General features: G+C 55.4%; 5 protein-coding genes and 2 non-coding genes across 9 annotated transcripts in view; 2 read left to right on the forward strand and 5 right to left on the reverse strand.

Moving 5' to 3' along the window:
- SMG6 (SMG6 nonsense mediated mRNA decay factor) overlaps positions 1–5462 on the reverse strand; it is a 108178-nt gene extending 102716 nt beyond the window's left edge. Inside the window, 2 exon segments of the mRNA XM_030962928.1 lie at positions 90–1839; positions 5342–5462. Of these exon segments, the coding sequence (XP_030818788.1) occupies positions 90–1839; positions 5342–5405 (1814 nt within the window). The 5' untranslated portion in view covers positions 5406–5462.
- On the forward strand, positions 2875–4965 carry SRR (serine racemase). 2 transcript variants are annotated; one of them, XM_030962935.1, is made up of 7 exons: positions 2875–3039; positions 3235–3370; positions 3555–3658; positions 3728–3847; positions 3940–4014; positions 4221–4430; positions 4691–4965. In XM_030962935.1, the coding sequence occupies exons 1-7, from the start codon at positions 2875–2877 to the stop codon at positions 4886–4888; spliced, it is 1008 nt and encodes a 335-aa protein (XP_030818795.1). In that variant the 3' UTR covers positions 4889–4965. The 2 variants fall into 2 exon arrangements, with proteins under 2 accessions (XP_030818795.1, XP_030818794.1); XM_030962934.1 differs by having other exon boundaries at positions 2888–3370.
- Positions 5298–11375, reverse strand: TSR1 (TSR1 ribosome maturation factor). 2 transcript variants are annotated; one of them, XM_030962930.1, is made up of 15 exons: positions 11160–11375; positions 10968–11071; positions 10464–10680; positions 10249–10383; positions 9514–9944; positions 9089–9248; positions 8635–8798; positions 8145–8329; positions 7583–7745; positions 7247–7357; positions 6820–6952; positions 6348–6464; positions 5941–6081; positions 5758–5832; positions 5298–5661 (listed from the first exon to the last, which is right to left on the reverse strand). In XM_030962930.1, the coding sequence occupies exons 1-15, from the start codon at positions 11263–11265 to the stop codon at positions 5483–5485; spliced, it is 2421 nt and encodes an 806-aa protein (XP_030818790.1). In that variant the 5' UTR covers positions 11266–11375; the 3' UTR covers positions 5298–5482. The 2 variants fall into 2 exon arrangements, with proteins under 2 accessions (XP_030818790.1, XP_030818789.1); XM_030962929.1 differs by having other exon boundaries at positions 8145–8347.
- Positions 6680–6772, reverse strand: LOC115911793. Its single transcript, XR_004061291.1, has one exon. It is a non-coding gene; the product is annotated as a small nucleolar RNA SNORD91 family (small nucleolar RNA).
- LOC115911792 lies at positions 7997–8087 on the reverse strand. The gene has a single exon (XR_004061290.1). It is a non-coding gene; the product is annotated as a small nucleolar RNA SNORD91 family (small nucleolar RNA).
- Positions 11376–11508: 133 nt separating the features above from the next.
- POLDIP2 (DNA polymerase delta interacting protein 2) lies at positions 11509–20627 on the reverse strand. The gene is given in 12 exon segments (XM_030962933.1): positions 11509–13630; positions 15114–15193; positions 15596–15721; positions 15907–15933; positions 16877–17013; positions 17254–17361; positions 17952–18027; positions 18498–18594; positions 19349–19446; positions 20030–20111; positions 20450–20573; positions 20576–20627. Coding segments are annotated over 12 exon segments (1122 nt in total). The 3' UTR covers positions 11509–13515.
- Positions 20628–20746: 119 nt separating this feature from the next.
- On the forward strand, positions 20747–23049 carry TMEM199 (transmembrane protein 199). The gene is made up of 6 exons (XM_030962936.1): positions 20747–20940; positions 21018–21091; positions 21169–21258; positions 22130–22166; positions 22464–22576; positions 22667–23049. Exons 1-6 carry the CDS (start codon positions 20769–20771, stop codon positions 22760–22762), a joined length of 582 nt encoding a protein of 193 aa, XP_030818796.1. The 5' UTR covers positions 20747–20768; the 3' UTR covers positions 22763–23049.
- Positions 23050–23725: the final 676 nt, after the last annotated feature.

Below are 23725 nucleotides of genomic sequence, written 5' to 3' on the forward strand. Positions count from 1 at the left end.
GACAACCCAGTGCCACATCTCCCAGCCACTGAGATCCCCAAGGAGACACCATTCTCCTGTATTTCACCCTCCCCAGCCCACCCACCAACCTCAGCTGGGCCATCTTCTCCAGCCCCTCCGGGCTGATGCGGTCTCTGGACAGGAGGTTGCTGAGCTGCTGCTCCTGGTTCCCAGCCTCACGCAGGAGTTTGCTGAGCTCCTGCTGCTGCATGTTCCTCATCTGCTGCTCCATCTCAGGGCTCAGAGGAGTAGGAGGGAGTGGGCCACACAGGTACTGCCCTGCCTGGCCAGGGTACCCAGGGTAATAAGCTCCTGGGTACACCCCGTTGGCTGGACCCATAGGATACTGCAGGGAATATCCCCCGTAGGGATACTGGGGGCCTTGCCCGGAGGCACGAGGGTAATAATAGGGGTTGTCAGAGTTTTGGAATTTATAATAGGAGGGCTGGGCCTGGCGGGCTTCCCCCCAGGAGGTGGGGCTCACTTCATCATCCGTGTCTAGGAAGTGAAGCTGAGCAGTCTGGCTCTTCAGGGCGGGTTTTTGGTCCGGGTTGTTTGGGTCCCACAGGCGGCGGGCAGTGCCACCTCGGCCCCGGCTCCGGGGCCCTTTGCTGCCAGCCCCGCCCAGCAGGAGCCTGGGCCCGGGGTGAGTGGCTTCAGGGACACCCACTGAGCTGGCAGAGAGGTCCGTGTTAGCAGGCAGGAACAGAATCCCACGGCCCTTCCCTTGGGGCTCCCTGCTCTGGCTCCTCGCCTCTGAAACCTCTAAGGCCTTCAGGGACTTTTTTTTATCTGTATCTGCCAGGCCAGTGTCCCTGTTCATGGTCCTGCTGTCAAATGTCACTCGAAAGGGTCCCTTGACTTCCCTGCCGTTGCTGCTCCATTCACTCTCGCTCCTGGCAGCTCGGCTCTGCTCCGAATGCCTCCTCCTGTCTGAGCTCCTGCTGGAGACGTACACCTCAGCCTCATCAATCCTGTCATCGTCCAGGGAGTCTGTGGAAGACACAGAGAGCTGCTTCCTGGGACGTATCCTCTCCCTGGCACGCTCCTGCCTCCTCTCCACGCCATCCACGAGCAGGGCTCCGTCCGTGCTGTTGTTGCTGCCGGCCGAGCTGGTGCTGCAGGTGCGGTAGCGGCTGCGCCGCTTGTCCGTGCGGGAGTAGCGCTTGGTGGAGCCCAGCTTCCCCGGCAGCCCCTCATCCCCCGCCCTCCTCACCCTGTCACTGCGCTCTGCTCGCCTCCCTTTATCCCCCCTGGAGGCTTTCAGTGCTTCCCCTGCCTGGCTCCCCTCTCTATCCTCCTTGCTGGATTTGATTTTCCTGTTGGTGTCTTTTCCAGTGCTTTTCTCGGTCTCTTCTTCCTCGACTTTCAGCTGCTCCATCCTCCCGATGATTTCCTCGCTGGCCGACTGCAGGGAGGGCTCTTTAGCAGCAGAGTGCAGGCGTTTCCCAGGCTGGTAGATCTGTTGGTCTGGCTTCTTGGTTCTCCTGGGGGCCTTTGGACACCATTCATCCACAATGGGCTGCCTGGATGAGTTTTCCTGGCTTTGCAGGCCACCTTTGGTCTCCGTTTCTTCCTTTTCCTGTGAAGGACCGTTCTGCTTGGGGCTATCACTTTTGTCACAGTCCTCCACAGCTGGAGCTCCCACTCCCACAGCGTCCTTGTCCCCAGCACTCTCGTCCTTGTCCTCCTCAGCTCTGCTCCTTTCCTTCTCTGAGGCCTCTTGCTTTGGTGATACAAGTTTGCTCCTCAGTCTGGAGAGGCCAGGCTTGTAAATCTCCTGGTCTGGGCGCCTGTTGTCTTTGCGGTGCCTCGGCTCCTTCACCTCCTTCATGTTTTCTGGGGAAAAACAGACAGAAGAAAGTTACTCCCAGGGACCAAAAAATAACATGACAAATATACAAGTCAAGGTAAAGAGCCTGCCACCCTCAGGGCAGATCCAGGAGAGATCTGAAAATCTACATCAATATTCACGGAAAATCACAGAGAAAAAGTAGAAAATGAGAAAGTGACACAACTGACCACATCCTCGGCCTGAGCCATTTACAAATCCCATCCTGCAACAGGTTTTTCCTCAAAGCACAACACCAGACTGGAGCACAAGCAGCAAGAATAAAGTTGTATCACCGCAGGCTCAGCAGCAGTCACAGCCTGCTGCGGGTGCAGGAGCTGCCATCCCCAGCAGCGCCCGCTCTGCCACCGGACCGTTTGACTCAAAGACGCCTTTCCCCCTTGCTCACAATCCGGTAACGTTTCTCTCCTCCTCCTTTAACCGTATTTACAAAAAAAAAATCGTTACAGAGCCCAGGCCGGACCCGGCACGGTTAAACGCCCCACCAAAGCCGGGCTGCTCCCCGCTGCATTCCCTAAACTTTCTCCCTGCCAGTACCGCAGCCCCGAACCCCGCCGGTACCGGGGGCTCGGCCCGGAGGACGCCGAGGGGCTGGGACTGACCATCGCGGGGCAAAGCCGCTCCGGGTGCCTCCACCCGCCCCGCAGCCTCCCCGTTCTCGGTACGGGGCGCTCCCAGCCCGGACAGCCCCGAGCCGGCGCCGGCGGGGCGGCAGCTCTGCCCCAAGCCCTACCGCAGGCGCAGCGCGGCCGCGGGGCCGTGCGCGGCCGCGGGCAGCCGCCCGTGCGCGGCAGGAGCGGCCCAGCAGCGGGTCGCGAGTGCCGCCGGCGCCCCTCACCTCGCCCGCCGCCGGCCGCGCGCGGCCTGCGCCGCCACCATGTCCCGCAGCTCGGCGGCCGAGACGCGGACGCGCTCCAGCCCCTCCGCCATCTTGGCAGCGCCGGGGCGGGCGGCACCGACGGCGGCCGCGCAGGGACAAACCGCCGGCGCGGGCGCGCGCAGGCGCGCACGGGGGCGCGCACATGGCCGCGCCGCCGCTGGGGCTGGGCGAGGTGCGGGATGCGGAGCGGCGGCTGCGGGGCCGCATCCACCGCACCCCGCTGCTCACCTGCGCCGGGCTGGACCGCATGGCCGGCAGGAGGCTGCTCTTTAAGTGCGAGCTCTTGCAGAAGACCGGATCCTTCAAGGTGCGCGGGGATGGCGGCACTGCGAAGCCCCGGGGCAAAGGTCGCTCTTTGCAAGAGGAAACTCGCGTTCCGCCGGCACCCACAGCTCCTGCCGCCCTGTTAATTCCCTGGGGTGAACGGTGCTGCCCAGGGCTCGGGGAGTGGTGTGAGGAGAACGTTCAGCCCTGCACACCGAGCCCTGCGCTCTCCCCGCAGATCCGCGGAGCCCTGAACGCCGTGAGGAGCCTCGTTGAGGAGCGGCAGCGCACGGGCCGGGAGCTGCCCCGCGCTGTGGTCACACACAGCAGCGGCAATCACGGGCAGGCACTCGCCTGTGCTGCCCAGGCAGAAGGTAACCGGTACCCCAACCCAGCCCTGAGAGGCAGGCACGGCGTAAATACAGAGCTGGTTCTGTTGGAGAGGATGGAGATCCCGCTCCTGAACCCATGCAGGAGCTGGCATTGCCTGCCCCTGCGGTTTGACCTGGCTGCTGTGGCTTTTGGGCTGTTGGACTGACTCCCTCTCTCATGCCACAGGGATTCCTGCCTACATCGTGGTGCCCCGGAGTGCCCCGCAGTGTAAGCAAGATGCCATTCGTGCCTATGGTGCCACACTGGTGCCATGTGACCCCAGTGACAAGGTAAGGCACAGGGGAGATGGGCCAGGGACACTGCCCAGGCAGAGAGGTGACTGCTGTGCTTTCCCTTAGTCCAGAGCCGAGACAGCATCCAGAGTAGTCCAGGAGACAGGAGGAGTCCTGGTGCACCCCAACCAGGAGCTGGCAGTGATTGCAGGGCAAGGCACCATCGCCCTGGAGGTGCTGGAGCAGGTGAGGGAAATGCACAGCCCAGCCCCTGCAGGGGCACAGCCAAAAAGGGGGACACAAAGTGTCAGAAGCCCTCACACTTCCTTTCTGCACAGGCACCCCAGGTAAATGCAGTGGTGGTTCCTGTGGGAGGTGGAGGAATGGTTGCAGGAATAGCAGTCACCATCAAGGTAGGCAACAGCTCATCCAGGAATCTCCCTGTGGCAAGGGCAGGACTCTCAAGGCAGGCAGCAGCTTTTAACTTAAAAAACACAAAGAGCCAGCAGGGAAAGTCTGCATGGCAGCAGCAGCAGGGCCTGCTTACCCCCTGCACACACAGAATCAGGGGACAGGCACACACTGGGGTCACCCCAGTGGCTCCTCTTGCTCTCCCCAGGCTTTGAGGCCAGATGTGAAGGTGTTTGCTGCTGAGCCAAGCAATGTGGATGACTGTTACCAGTCCAAGGTCCGAGGGGAGCTGACCCCCAACCTCCACCCGCGGGACACCATCGCAGACGCGGTAAAAACCAGCATCGGGCCCAACACGTGGCCCATCATCAGGGATCTGGTTGATGATGTCCTGACAGTCTCAGAGGAAGAAATCAAGGTAAAGGCTCCGAGCTCCCTTCTCACGGTAGCTGCCAGCAGGCAGCTGCCTCCAGCCCTGCCCTGCCCCTCTGCTCTCACCCCAACACACTCCCAGAGCAGCACAAACCCCTGTGCACCACTGCAGCTGTGACACCCACGCTGTCTCCAGCTGGAAAGGGCTGTTGGGAGCTCTGCCCTCCCTTCCCAGAGTGCTGCAGGGATGCCCTGGAGCAGCCTGTGCTGGCTGCTGGGCTGACAGCTGCTGCCCTGTCCCCACAGCGAGCCACGTGGCTGGTGTGGGAAAGGATGAAGCTGCTGATTGAGCCAACAGCAGGCGTGGGACTGGCGGCCGTGCTCTCGGAGCAGTTCCAGGCAGTCCCCCGGGACGTGCAGAACGTTTGCATCGTGCTGTGTGGGGGAAACGTGGACCTGAGATCCCTGACCTGGCTCACAGACCTCTCTGGGAAAGCAGAATGAGGATGGAGTGGTGTTTCAAGGAATGAAAAGCTCACTCTGAATTTGTGCGGTGGTTTGTGCGCTACTAAAAACAGATCGAGTCCAAACGTTTGGGAATTTTTGTGGAGGGACAAGGGAAGCTGGCATTGGTCTCTGTGGGGAGCCTGGAAACAAAGCACTGCCTGTTCTCCCCTCCCCAGCTGCCTTGCTCTGGCTCAGGCCTCCAGAGATCTGCACTCAGTCACCCTCCCCAGCTGCTACTTGGCTCTTCTTTCTCAGCAGCACAGGAACTGCCAGCAAACTCCTCCACACAGCACAATCCCCCACACCCCACGTGGCAGGGCACGAGGGACTGAAACAATCCCACTGGGGTCAGTGGACAAGGGGTGCACACAGCCTCCTGGCCACCACCATGACAGAGGCACTTAGGCATTTTTGACATTTTCCATTAAAATAAATATCTATAGCTGGTACCTGAGCAGCAGCTGGCGACACAGCTGCCCCTGTACAGACCCCAGCAGTAACACGTCCAAGGCATCAGTGCTGTCCTCACAGTGCACGGGCCAAGAACAGCATCCAGGCAGCCAAGGCACAAACTCCAGCCATGCTGGAGACTCATTCCATCTCCACCTCCTGCTCTGGCAGTGCACTCTCACTCCTCACCCACGGCACAGGCTCAGGGACGTGAGGGTCGTAAGTCCATTTGGGAAAAACGCGCTTGTAGAGGTTCAGCAGCACCGTGTCCTGGGACTTGAGCTGCCCATCAAAGTGGCACTTCATGTGCCCATGGGTCCCTAGGCAGAGGGCAGAAGAGGCCATTAGCAGTCTCTCAGGGACAGGAGGATCACACCATGACAGCAACACAGAGATAAACACCAAATCAAACCTACCTAATGGCTCCTTGATGTGCCCTCTGCGTCCCCACTTTGTCCTCAGCTCCACGGGCTTGAACCACATCACATCCTCTGGAGATGGAAACACGAAAGGCAGGTAAGGAACAGGCTGTGCTGCACCAACACAAGCACAGGGACAGAACTCCCAGAACCCCTCCTCCCACCAGAGACCAGCTGTACCTCTGTTGAAGAACATGTATCGCACGACAGCCATCTTGGTGAAGATCTTGAAGGGGTGGCCACTGAGCACCAGGCGCTTGATGACGATCCTGTCGGGGTCCACGGAGAGCAGGGAGCCTGTGGCAATGAGGTCGTGCATTCCTGCCAGGCAGAGTCACTATTTCACCAGGGCAGGTGCCTCCATCACCCCCTCCCCACCACAAACCCCTTCCCCAAAGGGCTGCAGGCCCAGAGCAACCCCACAGCAGGGACAGACAAGTGACAACAGGGATGGAGAGGAGCTCATCTCAAACAGCAGGAAGGGAACAGCTTTTTCAAGTCATGCTTTCTGGAGAGATGCACTTATAAGCAGGGTATGGAGACGGTTTGTTTCCCAGACATCACCTCCTCAGCATTTATCAACTCACCATTACTTCTCTGTTTGAAAAGCAGCACTGAGGCAGGAGGGAAAGTGATGGGAGCATAGACAGTCACCACCAGGGCAGCATCTGGGCGCAGGAAACGTTCCAGCTTGTGCTTATCAGCTAGGATAGAACAGCAATGATAAAGTTCAGGCCAAGAGCAGCCCACAGAGCTGTGGGAAACCCCAGAGCTCATTGTTCCCTATTCCACAAACACCCCTGCTCTCCTGGCACTGAGTACCTGGGAATGAAGGTGATCCTTTGGCATGGAACCTGGGCCTTACCTGGATGAGTGAACCACCTTTCCCAAGCCATTCTACTCCCCATGATTTAGTGCCTGCCCTGGAAGCCTCAGAGCCTAGGATTGAGTCTTCACAAGAATCCTTCAGCCAGGTTCAGACACCACGGCTAAGACATCACAGGCTTCCTGCTCCAGAATTCCCAACCCCACTCCTGCTGTACCCAGTCCCTGGCAAACCTGAGGTGTGCTGGGAGAACAGGGGGGATGCTCGGAAGCGCCTGAACCCGCAGTGGAAGATCAGCTCCTCCTTGGCCCTCACTGGCTCGCTGTTGCCCGGATGCCGACGCACCAGGAAGTTCAACACGGACATCTGCAAGAGGCAGCACAGTCAGGGGCTGCTGGCAGGGCTGCTGGGCAGCAGAAAACAACAGAGATGAATGTCCTGAAAAATGGGGTCCCAAAAGGTCACTGGTCACCAGTGCCAAACTCAGACACTTTCTCCTAAACCCCCCCAGAAGTTTCTGTGTGCTCCAACCTGCTCTGAAACAGGAGCAATGTGGGGAGATTTCAGCCCAAACCCTCTGCAGCCAGACCTTCCCCAGGCCATGCAGCCTGAAGGAACAGGGAGCTGCACATCCTTCTGAGGTATATCCCTTGTGTTCACCTTTTGTTCATGGGGAAGCAGTGAGAACAGCACCAAGGGTTTCCCCTCCTTGAAGCTCTCCATCACCGAGACAGGGACATTGCAGACGTGAAGTGTAACGTACCAGCCCACCTGCCAAGACAGGAGCAGTTGTGAACACTTCCCTCAACAACAAAAAACAATTGTCAGAAGATGTGCCTGGATTAGGGAAGAAATCCAGGAGAAAACTGTTTGAACTTAGGGCTTCATGCTAAGAACCAGCTGGCTGAAAGATCCACCCAACCACCTCCCTGATGAGTCACTCCTACTGGGAGCAAAGGAACACAACAGGGAAAGGGATGAGCAAAAGGGAATTACCGAAGCTCCCTCAGTCTCCTCCTTCTCTATTTGCCTGAAGAGGTTCTTCCTGGTTCGGGAGAAGTCCTGGAACTGGAAGATCCTGGCATAATCCCTTGGAAGATTCTCTTTGGGGTCCCAAGGAGAAGTCCGGAAGCTTTTGAGCCCCCTGTACTTCTGGAACCTTGAGAACAGAGAGCAGGAAAGACAAATTACTTCACCAACTGAGGTGAATCCCACCCTTCACCACCAGCTGTGGTCTGCAGGGTCTCACACCCTCAGGGAGGACAAAGGGTGCAAAGCAAACATTAGCCCTCAGGAAAGATGCCAGTGCAAAGAGAGCTAAAACCAGCAACCAAATCCCCAAAGAAGCTGTCCTTGCCTCAGGGACATCCTCCTCTCTCTCTCAGGTCAGGACCCAGCTCTCCCTGCCAATGCTATGGAAGCCTCAGAGCCAAAGAGAGTCTTCACAAGAGTTCTTCAGCCAGGTTCAGACACCACGGCTAAGACATCACAGGCTTCCTCACCAAATGAAACAGAGGCACCTTCAGCTCCTCTCCCAGCAAAGCATCCCATTTCTTACCTGACTCTGGCAGGCACATCCCGTGGCGTGTCCATCTCATCTGGAAACATCTCATCCATTCTCTCCTGCTTGTATCTCTCCAGCATCTGCTCATCCTCCTCCATCTTCTCGTCATACTGCTCATCCCGCAGGCACTCGGGCACGGTCATGGTCTCGCTCTCCTCCTCCCCAGCCTCCTCCTCCTCCTCACTGCTCTCCCCCTCCTGGCACAGGGCAGCACAGAGCCTGTGAGCACACAGAGCTGTGCATGCAGCACTGGCACCCTGGGTGTGCTCACATTGTGGGATTTGGGACCCCAGCCAATCATTTTGGGGTCTAACAGGCCAAAGAAGGAACGTGATACATGCAGGGATTTAACAGTGGAGATCCAGGCCAGTCCTGGCTCTGCACCATGCCCTTGCATAGACAAAGCAAGCTGGAAGGACAGAATCTTCCTAAAACATGCAATAATGGCCTGGAGATCACCTGTACTATCAGCTCTTGGAGGTACCTGAGAAATTGCCTCTTCCATCAGATCATCATCCATGTCGTCATCTTCATCATCATCATCATCTTTCTCACTGCCTTCTTCTCCATCATCCACAATCCAGGCAGCCTGGTACTTGGATGTGCCTTTGGGGACCTTCACCACCCTCCTGTTTGCCTTCAGAGAATCTGTAGGATTCCCACCAGGTGTTAGTACAGGAACAGTTCTCCTTCCCCTCAGCACTATTTACACCAGGACAGCCAAAACCAGATCTAGACTAGAATTGCTTTTTTTTTTTTTGCAGCACAGAATTTGTCAGGACAGCCAAAACCTGCTAACTTGCCAGGCAAACCACCTGATGGGACTGGGGATAGAAGCCATCCCAGCTGTTTCTTCACAGCCACCCTGGTGACAGAAGTTTCTAACAACCCTCCTAAGAGGGACAGGGAAGAAATACAGAGCTATTGCTTCTGCTCACCTTCTGCTTCCTGCAGCTCTTCTTCAGTGGGCCATGTCTGCTCCCCTTCCATGGGATCGGGAACCACTTCTGACTGCAGAGACTCCTGCTTGCTTGGGTCTGCCTTCATCAGCACCTTGACATCTTCCTCCATCTCAACAGCACCATTTCCAGAGTCATCCTGAAGGGGAAAGGCAGAGCTTCTAGGTCTGAACACAGCCAACTGAAGCTTGCAGTGAGTCTCAGGTGAAACTCCCTTCATGATGTTGTGACATAACTTCCATTACACCCTGCAGGCACAGAACCTCAGCCCAGCACCAGAGCACAGACAAAACTCCCTTTCCCCTCTCCCCACCCACATATATTTCCCACAGGTGTATTTTCCCCAATGAAATTTTAGAAACCTTGTGTTCTAAAAGGACTGACAAAGCCCTCACCCCACACACCTGAACCTCCATGTCCTGCTGACTCCTCTTCTGTCCTTTAACCACGCGTGGGTTCAAACACAGCGGGTCAGGGGGAGCATCCACCTGGCTCAGCTGGAAGTCCCCGTGCCCCACGATGTGCACCAGGCTGTTCACGTGGAGGGGCTGTCCCCGGACAAAGCCAGACACCTTCAGGGTCCCCACCAGGTCACTGTCCTGGCTGGGCACAAACTCAGCAGCACGGGCCAGCAGGTGAGCGCGGCGGGCACGAAAGGCCAGGTGCCTCTGCTTCTGGGAGCTCAGGTGCCTCAGGAGCAGCGAGGATTCCTGCTCTGTGTTCAGTGGGAACAGCTTGGCCTCAGGAAAACGCTTCTCAATGCACTTGGAGAGTTTCTTCCTGGCATCTATCCTCTTCTTAGGGGGCAGGTCAGTGCCTCCCGGGACAGCCAGAGCTGGCGAGCAGAGAACAGAGCTTGGATCAGATCCTAAACCTTCTGCTGTTCTTTTTACCAAACACAGGCAAATATTTGGATGTCAGCAGCCCAAATGGCCAGATCTGCACCACAGGTACAAAGACAGTTTCACTGGTTTCTGTGGTGCCCAACAGGACAAGGAGCAATGGCCATAAACCGAAAGAATTTCCACCTCAGCGTAAGAAAAATATTATTTTCACTGAAGGTGGCAGAGCCCTGAAATTTATTTACTGTGACACTCAATCTCCACGAAGCACCCTCAGAAACTCGAAACATTTCTCACCATAACTGGGGAGCCCCTGTGCGAAGAGGCAGGAGAGGCAGTGCTCCCCTGCACTGTCCCAGCCATCCACAGGGTCCAGGATGAACAGCAGGGAGTCAGCAACTTTGGCAAGGTCTAAAACAGCATAGAGATCCCCTGCACCCAAAACACCTCCGTTAGTGGGGCTGCCAGAGGCACCAGAACCAAGAACCCAACCCACAGCGGTGCCTCCTCACCTGCCTGGGCTGTGACAAAGCGCCAGCGCTGCTTGAGCCGGGGGCAGAGCAGAGCAAAGCCGCCAGCTCCGCCCTCATCCGCACGGACAGCGGCCGAGTCCTGGCTCTGCAGCAGCCGCAGCGAGTCCTGGGCCGCAGCCCTGCTGTGCAGCAGCACCACAACCACGAGGTGCGGGGGCCCGTCCCTGCTGCCGAGGCTGCGCTTCTCCGCCAGCACCTGCGGGCACAGGGGCAGGGCTTGAATGCCAACCCGAGCGCGGCTCCTCTCCCGCCCCCGGACCAGGCCAGGCTCCCCCACACCGCACCCGGTCCGTACTGCTCCGTTTGACCCAAACCCAACCGGGCCCGGCCCCCGCTCGTTCCCCCGGCCAGTCCCGAACCAGCTCGGCCGCACCACCACACCCGGACCCCCCGGCCCCAATTCCAGCCCCCTCCGGCAGAGACTCGAACCGAGCCCTTTCCCGCTCCCCCGCAACGACTGGCCCGCTTTCCCCGGTGCCTCACCGTCTCCTTGCGCTGCCGGCGGAGCTGCAGCGCCTGATGCCGCCGGTCCACCCTGTTCAGGTCGCGGAGCCGCCGGCGGGGCTGGGCCTTGACGGGGACGCGGCCTGGGGGGGGGGGGGACGGAACGTTAAGAGAACGGTCAGGGCTGGCCGAGAGCGGCGGGGAACCCGCGGAGCGACCGTCCCGCCTCACCTCCAGCGCGGCGCTGCGAGGAGCCGCTGTGCTTGCCGCCCTTGTGCGCCTTGTTCTGCTGCTTGAGCGGCCCGGGCCGGTGCGCGCCCGCCGCCGCCATCACCATGCTGCCGCCTCGCCGCCACCGCCTCGGCGCGGCCGCCGCGCGTCACTTCCGGCGCGACGGGGACTGCGGGGATCCACGTGGGCACCGGGAGGGAGGGAACCGGGACCGGGACCGGGACCGCGAAAGGAGCCCCGGGAATGGGAAAGGAGCCCCGGGAATGGGCAGGGCCGAGCCCCGGGGCGGGGAGGGAAGAGGCTGGTGGCCGTAGCGCCGCTGGGCAATGAGAGGCGGGAGGCAGAGGCGTTCGTTCAGCGCTTTATTGGTTGGTTCTTTGTACAGGTATTTACACCGAGAGGGGGACGGGGCTCGGCCGCGCTCCGGGAAGGCACCGGAGGGATGAAGCGGTTGGGGAAAGGCCCTGCCGAGCCTCTGGCATCGCGCCCAGGCGCCAGGACAGGCCGGCAAAGCCTGCTGGAGTGGAAACATTCCTGCGGTGCCCCGGTGTGTTACCGCGGTGACCTCGGTCTTGCCAATGATTATCCTGGCAGGAATGTCCGTCCCTGCCTCAGCCCCGATGGGACATCACCCCAAAACCCAGCAGAGCCTGCCCCGGGATCACTCCATCCCTTCGGGGTGGAGCAGCGAGGTTAAACATTCACAGGGGTGTTGCAATCGCCAGGAAAGCTGAAGTAACCCGAGGGAGGGCAGGGCAGCTGCATGGGAAGGGACAAGCAGGGTCCTACCGGCTCCTGCTGCCTCTGAACTCGAGGCATCTTCCCACCTCCTCCTCCTGAGAGGAAATCAGCATGACAGCAGCAATGGGGGGTTGTCAGCTGTGAATGGTCTTTAGGGATTCTTTTCTACCCCTAAAAGCAGGCTGGCTGTTTGAACCTTTGAAAGTCTAAGTTTGAGCAAGGACTACCTGAGAGGAAGGAAGACACAAAACTGAAGAGACTGGTGACAGATAAACACTGCAGTGATTGAGTCTCTCTAAACAGGGATCCACTGCCTGTGGGACAGCATCAGAGTCTCCCCCCAAGGCTGTTTGCTCACAGCTCTGCCTTGCAGGGCCAAGGGCAAACAGGCTGCTCAGAGGGGGCTCCAGGGAAGAGGGAATAACTGGGATACTTCTAAATCAAGGAAAACATCCTGTGAGTTAGTTACACCTTGTCATTTAAGCAAGAGTAGGAAAGGAGGAAGGGTGGGAACTCTTCCTAGGGTTATCACAAAGCCAAGTACTCCTGTCTCAGAGTCATGCAGAAGTCTGGAAACCCAGAGGCAGCCAGAAGGGTCCCACACCACGGGGGCTGATGATCTCTGCAATCCTCAGAGCTGCTCTGGCTTTCCCACACATCCATACATTGTCATCTTAGAGGATTTCACAGTCCTGCAGGGCCCTCCAGATACATGCCACCAAAAAACCCCAACCTGCCAAGCAGAGCAAGCAGGAGCAGAAAGCCAAGCACTCCCTCACAGCATTCCAGGTGAAAACAAGCAGGAACTACCAAGGAAATATGGATGCAGCCACAGCGTGAGCAGGGGAGCTGCTGAGATGGAAATCCCTGCAGCAAAGCAAAGCCCTGGCAGGGGAAGGACTCCCTCAGCTCTCCTGTGCCATCACAGCACAGAGCCTGGTGCTCTGCACACACAGGACACTGTGACAGCACCATATGTCACCCACCTCGTCCCCTCTGCACCCTCTTCTCCAAGAAGAACAGGCTTTGTATCACAGCACAAAGCCCAGACAAGCTGTGCCACAAGTGGAGCTCACAGGCTGCTCCAGCCCTGGCTGGATCCCAAAAAGCAGCTGCACTGCAGGAAAGCTGAGCTCACATTCCTGATCCCTAAAGGAGGAGCAGCTGCTTCTGAAGCAGCAAGAACTCTGGGGGAGCAACAAGCTGGGACAGGCTGGATGCAAAGCCATGGCCTTGGCTTAGGAAGGAAGACTGGTTGCAACTGGAAGGGCCAGTTTATTAGAGAAACCTCACATTGCAGAGAAGTCACAACACATTGGAAAGAGTCCAGGCCTGCTGAGGGGGGCCAGTCTTCTGCAGCAGCACAGATCTACATCCCCCAGCCCCAAAAACCCAGCAGGTGCCACAGAGGGAAAGGTTACCTGGAACACAGCTTATGTTTTACAAGCAGCCTGAGAGAAGAGTAGTAAAGTTCCAAAAAAAGCCTCCCTGGCAGACAACAGTTAAAACAAAAATGGTTTAAAATGTTTAAAAGCTCCGTGTTCTTGGCTGCAGCATAAAGGGGAGGCAAAGGTCTACAACACACACAGGCCTCCGTGGCTCTGGGCACTCTGATCTACCAGTGAAGGCCGGAGGGAGGGGTCTTCTCATCTTTGTTGCTTTCCAGGGAAAAGGGTGGGATTCGGACATCAAAGTGGGAGCCATCAGGCCTCTCAAATCGAAAAGTGCCCCTGCAAAAATAACGGCAGAGGTCACACTGAGGCCAGGGACAAGCACAACTAGGAAGCACAGCAAAAAGGTAAGACCTGAGCTCTTCAACATCCTGGGGGTGCATCTGCAAGGCTGGTCCAGCAGCAAGGACATGGGCTCAGCTGCAAACGTAACTCATTTATGGAGGACTCCTGGGCAGTTTTACAGCACATCCCTGACACATTTCCTGCACAAAGCTGTGATGATTGCAGCCCACAGGAGTCAAGCACCCTTCATGCACCTGCAGTGGTGTTTACCCAACTCCCACTCACCAGGAGACAGAGCCATCTGAGCTATTTTTACAGACTGGTTACACGTAAATTCTGATTTGTTTTTCTTGGCAGGAGCTCCACTGGTTGTCTATGACATTAAGAAATCCCATCACAGATGTAATTTGGAACAGCTTCAGCTTTGCATTTCAGAGCTGAACCTGCCTGTCCTGGTACAACCATTTGTTTACTGCTCTGAGCTACAGACAGCTGTACTGCAGAACACAGCATGGGCCAGAGGGCTGTGGAGATAAATTAAAGGTTCTCAGGACAGAGAGGACACAACTGAACACCAGAAGTCATAGCTGAGCAGCTTCTGAACTGCAGAACCTTTGTCTCTTTGTCTTCAGGATGTATGCAGAGAGGGAAAAACTACCAGACCATCTGGTTTTATTCCTCAGGGCATCCATTCAGGCAATTTAAAACACTTCACATGGCAAACAAGGTACGCCCTATATGCAAAGAGCTGCTCTCCTGCTTTTCCCAATTCAAATGCAACCCAACTTTGAAGGAGATTTCCTTAAAAAAATGCAGAAGGACCTGTCATACAGAAGGCAAGAGGTGGCTGTGCAATCCTTGTCCACACAGAGTGGTGGCACTAAACGTGCTAACCCAGCCAAAAGGCAAATAAAGGGAAGCTGCTTTAACCCCAAGGCACAGGAAAAGAACAACTCAGCTGGGCACTTCCCTCCTTGCACTCACAGAAGAAGAAATTTAAACAGCAGTTAGACTGAAGTCCTTACCTGGTCTAAACTGGGAAAACCCTTGCATGCCAATTTCTGACACACAAGTGCATGGAGAGGGAGTTAAAGCCCAATCCTCTCTCAAGAAAGGAAATATCAGAGCACACATCCCTGCTGCTGAGGGAATCACCAGCACAAGGCCTTGGCTCTTGCACCAAGGACAAAAGGAATAACTTCTTCATGTCTTTAAATCCAGTCTAGCACAGACCACAGCAGGAGGAGAGATTATCCTGGAACCCCTCCTGGTGCAGAGAACCGACAGATCATCTTATCACTAACTAGGATACAGCTAGAGAGAAGCTCATCAGATTTTAGCTACCAACTATGCCCTGTCCTCTCCACTTCCACCCAGCTTTTAGCCACAACCCCAGGCTGCAAACTGCACCCCAGCTCACTGCTGGGGGGTCCTACACCCAAAACACTGCTGCAGCAATGAGGGGTTCTTTTCTTACCACATGTGACCACTGGATGCCTGCAGGGAGACGTGGCTGCTGTACTGAAATGCTGGCTGCTCTTTGGACAAAACTGGCTCCTGAGAAAACAAGAGACCACTGGGCATCAGCAATTCTACCACAGATAGGCATCAACAGGAAATTTATATAGCATGAAACAAAACCAAAGAGAGATCTACACCCAGCATTTCTCCCAATTACACAGCAAACAATTTGTCCACTGAGTAGCATCAGAATCGTGTTATTATTCCAGTTTTCCAACCACCAGTCATTTAGGATCACCCTCTAATACTCAGTGGGAAGTTTCAGTTCATGCAGACAAACAACAGATGAAAAGCTCACGTGACTTTTTTCACTGCCAGCTTCCCACTCCATCTATTTAAAGTGCCCACTAAGCAATGTACTGGCAAATCCACACAACCAAGTGAGAGAACTCCAGAAAAGGGCTGTGTTTCCCAAAAAAAAAGCTGGATGGTACCTACCCTTCCTACAACCCCACGGCCCCGGACTGTCTCCAAGGTGCCAGACAAGCTGAATATCCTCCAGTGCCGTTCTCTCAGCTGCACCACCTCACTGTCCAGGTTCTCCAGGCGAATGCAGTAGCGCCACTGGGCAGAAGAAAGACTCTTATCAAGAGCTGGAATCAGCTGCAAGCAGTTGATAACCTACAGCTGGTACTGGGAAACAGTTGCCAGGCAAAGGCTACTCTCCCTCAGAGCTTATCACACTGCAGTGATGCCACAGTAAATTAACTCCTTCCCTTTAGCTGCTCCGTGATACAAGAGGCACTTACCCAGTAGACGTGGGAATTCTGGGCTTCCTGTCAAGAGAAACAAAAGACTTTAGCAGCTGCCCTTGGACATGTGGTGCCAAAAACCTCTTCAGCTGTCACCACAGCACCGGCACAGGGGCTCTCACTCCGTGCCAGGGTGACGCAGACAACTCACATGAGCACAGACAGCTGCTCTCTGAGGCCTGCCATCAGCAGAGCCTGGCACTGCCTCTGCTCTACACTATTCATGACGTGGGAGATTTGCAAGGAGCTCGTGACAACCCCCAGGGTTCATCTCCATGTTAATTATGCACTTTCTACAGATCTAAAACCACCCCTTTCCTTGCCTTTGGGCACCTGTTTTTCTGACAAACACCAGCTGGATCCACAAAAGTTGCAAATCCACACCAAAACATGCACATGCCACAGCTCAGACTCCCCAACAGACGTGCTCAGAAATCACAAACTGCTGTGGGAATTCCCAGCTCTCCCACTCAGGAGTCTGTTGGAGCTGCGTTATTTTGGATGGTCCACGTGAAGTTCCGTGCTATAAAGAGCACATGGTTATCAGCTAAATCCAGAAGGCTTTAGCCAAACCCTCTAAAGCCAAACAAGAGGCAGGAAATGGGCAGGATAACAGACGTGGCTGTTGTTAGAGAGCAGATGGCCCCAGCCTCACCTCACGTGACTGAGGCACTAACAGGACCAATTCAAGTCTTCCCAAAGATATTGCTAGCACTGTTGTGCAGAACATTACAGGTTATTTATTTCCCATCCTACTGATAACCAGCAAAAGCCAACATGCAGGAGATGTTCTCCAAAAATATATGACAAAACAGTTTCATGTGTATACTCATGAGAAGAAAATGGCAACTGTGGTTAAAATGTCATTTCTCCAGTAAGCAGAAGGTACCTTCAGGCAGCAAACCAGTCTTAACAAAAACAAGCAAGTGAAACAGATGGCAGAATTACCAGAGCAGCAGAGACTTACCCTCATGCCCATGTAGAAGGGGATAACAGTGACACGGATGTTCTCCGTGGTTTCTCGGTGCACATCCGAGAGCTCCAGCCAGGGGTGGTTCTTCTCCTGCCACGCACACAGAGTGTCCCTTGCTACAAAAGGTGGGACTGTGGGGAGGGAAAGGTGAGAGGAAACACTGTAGCTGGAGTGCTCTCCCCTCAACACAATTCCTTTCACATGGTTAAAAAAAATATTCAAAGGCAGTTTCAGTGTAACAAACCCCAAGCCAGACATGATTTTTATACCATATCCAAGATGATGGGGTTTGGGTATTTTTTATAGAGCACTGGGTATTTTTATAGAGCACCATCTGGCTCTGGAGAATTCCCTGTGCAGCCAGAATTTACCTTTTGTTTGGTCGTACATGAGGAACCTCTCAAAGAGCTCATGCTGGATGGGCACTTGATCAGTGGAGCTGTAGGGAAGGATGTCTTCATGGCTTACATAGTCTAAACCTGAAAAAGAAACCCCAAAACCTATGGAACTTCCCCAGCAGAGAGCAGCTCAGAAGTATCCTGGCAGAAAAATTGATCACCCTGGTGAGGAAAAAGGACTTTGGCAGCAGAAGTTAAAGCTAATATCACAACTGCAATGAAGAATGGAGGAGATGTGCCAGGAATAACTCTTGGCAGTGTTCTCCTGTGAGGTTTTTCATGGAGGGACTCCTCTGATAAACACATACTGCCCTGCAAAGTGCCTGCACTGCCCCAAAAGCACTCTGGGCAGGAAATGCCCAGGACAGGAATAAATCCAGCTGTCCTGACCACAAAGTACAACAGCCCATATACAACTTGGTATGGGATCTATGCCTCAAAAGCTCAATCAGACATGGCTGTGTCTGATCACAGAGGGCCCAATTTGCAGCTATCCAAAGGGTTTCCTGTACTTTAGTCACTCTGTTGTGTCCAGCACAGCCCTAAGCTATGGACAGATCCACTACAGAATGTCCTGTAGGAATTGCTGCTTCACTGGCAGGGGCTGACCACTGATATTTTTTCTGACCTCACCTCACAAGGAGCAGGGGCTGCAGGGGGATTTCACTCACCTGGGATGGCATAGAGGGCTCTGCTGTCATCATGATTTGCCAGGAACGTCACTGCCTCTGTCTGTGATCTCTGGGACTGAGAAACAGGGAGGTTTTATGACTTTGTGTGCATTGCTGCAGGACAGTTTCCAGTCATATTTCAGCTCATTAGTGAGATTTATAAAGCACATAATGTTTATTTCATTTAACCAATTCACCTCAGAATTCTGTCCATTTAATTCCTCTGGGCTAACTCCCCACTCAGACAAGTGAGAAGCATTTTCAGTGCTGCAGCCCACACTCCTAATGACCTGTGTGCAACAGTGTGGGAACAGCACCAGGAACGGGAAAGGAGGTTGGAAAGGGGAAACATGATCCAGAAAACAGTTGTATGACATTCCAGATGATCTATCTCAGGGAAAACATGCCTTGAAGAACAAATTTATCCAAAATTCCTAACTAATCCAGTTAGCCACCAAACTAATTTTCCTTCAGTGCCTGTCCCTCTGAACCACTCATGTAAGAGAAGATACTCGAGTTTCAATACCAACATTACTCATTACTTACTATATGTGGACAATCCCGGGCATCTATTAACACCTGGTAGTAAGTGTGTGTTTTACCCTTGACCTCTTTGGAACCATGGCCTGCCACATTCTCGCTCCTAAAGAGAAAAGCAAAGCTCTGAGCTCAAGCCCAGGATGGCAGCAAATTCTTGTTACCAGGACCAAGCACTTATAAACAATGATATTTTAAAAGACACATTTTGCAGCCTGTAATCATCTGGCTGCACCCAAACCAGAGCCCCACGAGCCACCCACACAATGACAGACGAGCTGAGATGACCATCAGTGGTGTCTGACACAGCTCCAACAGCTCAGAGGTTTTTCCTGCTCAGTGCAGGCTCCTCTCTGGGGTGGATACTCCTACTGCCCTCTGATCTTCTCTCTGATCCTCACTCCTTCCCAGCACAGCTCATCACAGGCCAGGGGAAACACAGATGCAAGAGGGGAGAGAACTGAATAACAACTCAAGAAGGATGAGCTTGGCTTAGTGGGCTGAAGTTGAGGAGGAAGCTGACAAACCCAACTCACTGGCAATCTACAGCAGCCTCCAAGTGGTAACACAGGAGCCTGGATCTAACTCAAAAAGGGTTTTTTTTGTATAATACAAAATGCCATTAGCATAATTTTAACTGATTTTTATTTACTCCATACACATACTTTTATCTTTCATACTTCCATCATGTCTCTAATTAATAATACTCAATAATGAAGTATCTCTTTAATGACCTCCCCTAGTTCACCCTCATGCAAACAGACTCATGCCATTGCCCCTCCTTAAAAACACTTTTTTACCCCAAATAGGAAACTCACTACAAAATGTAAATCTAACAGTCCAAATCCTCAAACCCTTACTTTTCTGTGACAGGAGAAGCCACATCCCGATCATAAAGCCTGGCTTGCCAGGGAAACAGGACTATTCCTCGATAGCCAAACACACTGTGCAGGAAGAGCTGGAGGGGACAAATAATTGCAGCTGAATTATTTTAAAAATCTGTTATCTGAGGTAAAACTACAAACATTTGCAAAAAGTTTAATGTGTGGTATGGGGATACAGGGAGAAACATCATTGTGATGACCCAGAGCACAAAGAGAGAAACAGTTTGGGATGGGAGAAGAAATCCATGTCATCTCTATCCCATAAAAGGGAAGGACTAAACCAGTAATGCAGTAATAGAGTAGCAGAAAGGAGAGACTGCTCACAAACAGATCTGAGAGTCTTAAAGACAGGAATTACAAGTTTAATTCTTATTTCTCAAATTGACTGATTGTCTCTTTGGATCCTTGAGGGAGAAAATCCCAAAGCAAGACAGTGGAGCAAACGCCATTGTACAACAGTTGTGTTGTGCTGCAGATTCTTATCAAGCTGCTATTGTCAGATGACTGACAAACTGCAGACACAGCACTGACAAGGAGCACCGAGCTGTGAAACTCCCGGCCTTCTGCTGCTGACTTTTCCTTACAGGCAATCCCTCAGCTGCCCAATCCCTGTGCCAGGAGGCCGCAGGGCCAGCTGTGCCCCCCAGAACCCCTTACCTGGCCTGTCTCGTATTTCCCGTGCTGCTTCGGGGCCTCAAACACCCCCACGGTCTCCAGCACTTTGCCCTCGGGACGGTTCCTGGCAGCAGAGAGGCAGCTTGGAGGGTTTGCAAGGGCTACAGCAGCCGCCAGCCCAGGGGGACACTGCTGCCCACCTTGTGTGTCCCCCGGGCACCCCAGAAGCAGCCCAGTCCCTGCCCTCCACCCTTTACCAGTGTCCCCTCTGCCCACTGCCCTGGACACCCTCACCCAGTTGTTCCTTTAGCCCAATCCCTCCTCTCCCATATGTCAACCGTGACAGCCCCCAGCTCCTTCACAGTTTCCCCCCAGTGACTCAACAGACCCCAACCCACCCCCAACTCCCCTCACCCTCAATCACCCCCTGTCCCCCCTCACCCAAACCCTCACAGGCCTCACCGCGACGAGAGGTGCCGCCTCGGCGGCAGCAGCAACGGCGGCAGCGCCGCCACCGCCCCCCCGGTGCCCAGAGCCCGCAGGTGGCGGGCGGGGGGCGGCTCCCAGAGCGGGGGCGGCCCGCGGGCCGGGCCCGGCCCAGCGCCGCCGCCACGTACCGCCGCGCCGCGCCGCCCGACATCCCACCGCCCGCGGCCCACAGTGCCCCGCGCCGCCCGCCCCGCCCGCCGCCCGCGCCGCTCGCGCCCGCCCCGCCCCGCCGTCTCTATGGTTCCCCTCGCCGCCCCTCCCGGTCGCCCCGGCAACGCCGGCCGGGCCCAACATGGCGTCGGCGGTGCGGGCCGGGCCGCGGCTGCGGCGGGCGGTGCGGGCCGGAGAATTGGCGGCGCTGCCCGCCGGGCTGAGGGATGAGTTGGAGGCGGCGCTGGCGGAGGAAGGAGGGTTGGTGCCGTTCGGGCTGCTGCGGAGGCTGCACGCCGCGCTGCGGGAGGCAGGTAGGCCGCGCTGCGCCGGGATCGCGCCGTGACCGCGGCCGGGATCGCGACTTGACCGCGCCGTGCCCCGCCCGCAGGGTCTCCGGTGCACCTACACGAGCTGCTGGAGGGATGCGAGATCCACCTGCCCGAGGTGCCGGTGCCGCCGCGGGTGAGTGAGGGCCGGCCCGGAGTCGCGGGAGGAGGCGGCGGCTCCCGGGCCTCACGGTGGGTCTGTGCCTCCCGCAGAACCCCGAGCTGGTGGCACGGCTGGAGCGGATCAAGGCCAAGCTGGCACACGAGGAGTACCAGCGGATGACCCGCAACATCACGGGCCAGGTGAGGGGCTGCTGCAGTGCCAGGATTCATCCCTCAAACACGTGAGAGCAAAGGAGATTTTCCCCCTTAGGGCGAGTGCAGTGCAGAGGGGATGTGGCAGGCACTGGAGGAGAGCACACTGTAAACACATCGGGAACAACAGAAGTGTTGAGGACAGAGGTAGGACAGGGTTAATAGGGTGGTGAATTAGACATACTGACTTTTGGGAACTGCTCACTGTGCCAGAGATCTCAGGTTCTGTTCTGGGAGACTGAGCACATGCCGTAAATGTTTGACTGGGAGCATCTGTGCTGGTTAAATTTTTGTCATAGTTTAAAAATTGCCTCATTCATGTCAAGGTAAAAGCTGAAAATGCAAGATCATATGTGGGCACTCATTCTTTCCTGAGAGAGCTGAGATGTTCTGGCAGGGTGACTGTTCAGACAAGTCAGCATCCCTTCCTGCTGGCATTCCTTGGGATCCCATTCTGCCCTTCCACACTGTACCTGGCATCCAGGTGCACATTAACTCTCATGGGAAGATCTGCTTTGCTCTCTGCCAAGATGGACCCCTCCAGGCTTGACCTGGTTTAGTGAAAGGCGTCCCTGCTCATGACAGGGGCTAGAACAAGATGGTCTTCAAGGTCCCCTTCCAAGCCAAACCATGCTGTGATCTCTAATCCAGGGTGGTTTTAGCAGAGCTTGTGCAAAATCTCAGAGAAACCTTTGTGCTGTGAAACTGCTGCTCCCCCACAGCCCACCCACCCAAAACCTCAAAGTCTTGGGGATAGGACAGGGCATTGGCATTGCTTTTATTCTGCACACACATTAATAACATTACTATCAACATGAAAATACACGTGATCACAAGCTGTTTCAATCCCTTCTTTCAGGAGATGAACGGCCCATTGGCTGAATTTGGGAGGCAAGGTGAGTGGCTCCCTGTCCTGTTGGCATGTGGCAGGTCAGGCATGGGAACTGCTCCATCTCCAGCTGGTGACAGCCCTTCCCTCTCGGAATATCTCACCAGGAAGTTTTCATGCACTGAAGTGTTCCTTGAATAAAGGAGCCTCTTGGTCATTCTTACCAATATTTCTGGAGGCACCAAGCGTGTGATTCCCCCAGGATTACATGTACAGCTGAGGCAGCTGTGCATGATTACACTTTGAGTCCAGCCCTACTCCCCAGCCTTACCTAAAACCAGCTCCTCCACCCCTGTGTCCCCAGTTCGCTCGGTGAAAGCCGTTGTCATCACCATCTTCAACTTCATTGTCACCGTGGTGGCCGCCTTTGCCTGCACCTACCTGGGCAGCCAGTACGTCTTTGCAGAGACAGCAGCGGTGAGTGAGGCAGCCCTGGAGCCCCTCTGTGCTGTGTGCTGGCCAGGCTGGACAGCCAGGGTCACCTCTCTGTCTCTTTTGTGTCCCCAGCGTGTCCTGTCAGCTGTCATTGTGGCCTCGGTGGTGGGCTTGGCCGAGCTGTACGTGATGGTGCGGACCCTCGAAGGGGACCTTGGGAAACTGTGACCATGGACTGCAGGCTTCATGCTGGAGGATTTTGTCCTCTTCAGGAGCTGCTAATTTGGGGCAGGTCTTGTCCTGTCTGTGCCTGTTCCTGCTGCACTCCTCAGACTCGTCCTTTGCTTCTCACTCCTGAAATGAATTATGGGTTGGAAATCCCAGAGCTGCAGAACAGGAGAGGGAATGGCTGTGGACTCCGACCACCCCAGCAGGGAGAGGGGCATCAGCTCCTGCCATCCCTGTTCTGGGAAATTCCTGTCCTTTTATTCTGGGAATAAATAACACTGTGTGTTCCTGCGTGTTGGGAGGTGTCTGATGGTAGGAGAAACATTGATGTGGCATCTAAGACACTGCAGAGATGTGAATCTCCCTCTCCCTCTGCATCTCCTGTCCAAACCTTCCTGTGCCTGCACTCTGAGGGGTGCCTGGTGCTCCCAACCCCCTGCCAAAGGGCGCCCAGATCCTGGAGGTAGGGATGGAATGCCCCTCAACACTGAGCCCAGGGGTTTCTCAGGTGCTGTGGGACAGAGAGCAGAGCCAGCTCGGTGCACCCACAGCAGAGAGGGGACACCCACAGCAGGCGCTGGGGACCCGGACACCTGCCGGGTGGGCGCTCTGCCAGGGCGAGACACAGTGATTAATGCTCTGATGGCAGCTAAGCCCCCCTGGAAACACGGTTTAATATCTGATCCAGGGAGATCTGCCGGCACCTGCGAACGTGCCTGCGGATTAGGGGCGGCCGCGCCACAATCATCCCTGGACACGGCCTCAGATTAAGGTATTTTTTCCAAAAGATTAGTCGGTATTAGGGAGCTGATGGGGAGCTGTCCCTGCTGTGGCCGCACCGGCATTTAGGATATTGGATGACATCCTCGGAGCCTTTGGGACCGGCAGTAATTCCACACCCTAATGAAATCGTGGCACTAATCCGGGGGGGCGCGGTGCCAGGGGGTCCCCCCTAGAAGCCAG

The sequence above is a fragment of the Camarhynchus parvulus genome, chromosome 19 (assembly GCF_901933205.1).
Source record: "Camarhynchus parvulus chromosome 19, STF_HiC, whole genome shotgun sequence".
Lineage (NCBI taxonomy): Eukaryota > Metazoa > Chordata > Aves > Passeriformes > Thraupidae > Camarhynchus > Camarhynchus parvulus.

What these genes read in the sequence shown, in the direction of transcription:
- SRR (XM_030962934.1), top strand. Translation starts at nt 2,980, where the DNA reads ATGGCCGGCAGGAGGCTGCTCTTTAAGTGCGAGCTCTTGCAGAAGACC. An exon ending in CTGTGCTGCCCAGGCAGAAG is followed by an intron (nt 3,371 to 3,554) that starts GTAACCGGTACC and finishes CTCATGCCACAG; the next exon opens with GGATTCCTGCCTACATCGTG. An exon ending in CCCTGGAGGTGCTGGAGCAG is followed by an intron (nt 3,848 to 3,939) that starts GTGAGGGAAATG and finishes CTTTCTGCACAG; the next exon opens with GCACCCCAGGTAAATGCAGT.
- TSR1 (XM_030962929.1), bottom strand. Translation starts at nt 11,265, where the DNA reads ATGGTGATGGCGGCGGCGGGCGCGCACCGGCCCGGGCCGCTCAAGCAG. An exon ending in AGCAGGACATGGAGGTTCAG is followed by an intron (nt 9,249 to 9,513) that starts GTGTGTGGGGTG and finishes TTTCCCCTTCAG; the next exon opens with GATGACTCTGGAAATGGTGC. An exon ending in TGGAAGAGGCAATTTCTCAG is followed by an intron (nt 8,348 to 8,634) that starts GTACCTCCAAGA and finishes GCCCTGTGCCAG; the next exon opens with GAGGGGGAGAGCAGTGAGGA.
- TMEM199 (XM_030962936.1), top strand. Translation starts at nt 20,769, where the DNA reads ATGGCGTCGGCGGTGCGGGCCGGGCCGCGGCTGCGGCGGGCGGTGCGG. An exon ending in GGCTGAATTTGGGAGGCAAG is followed by an intron (nt 22,167 to 22,463) that starts GTGAGTGGCTCC and finishes CTGTGTCCCCAG; the next exon opens with TTCGCTCGGTGAAAGCCGTT. An exon ending in TCTTTGCAGAGACAGCAGCG is followed by an intron (nt 22,577 to 22,666) that starts GTGAGTGAGGCA and finishes TTGTGTCCCCAG; the next exon opens with CGTGTCCTGTCAGCTGTCAT.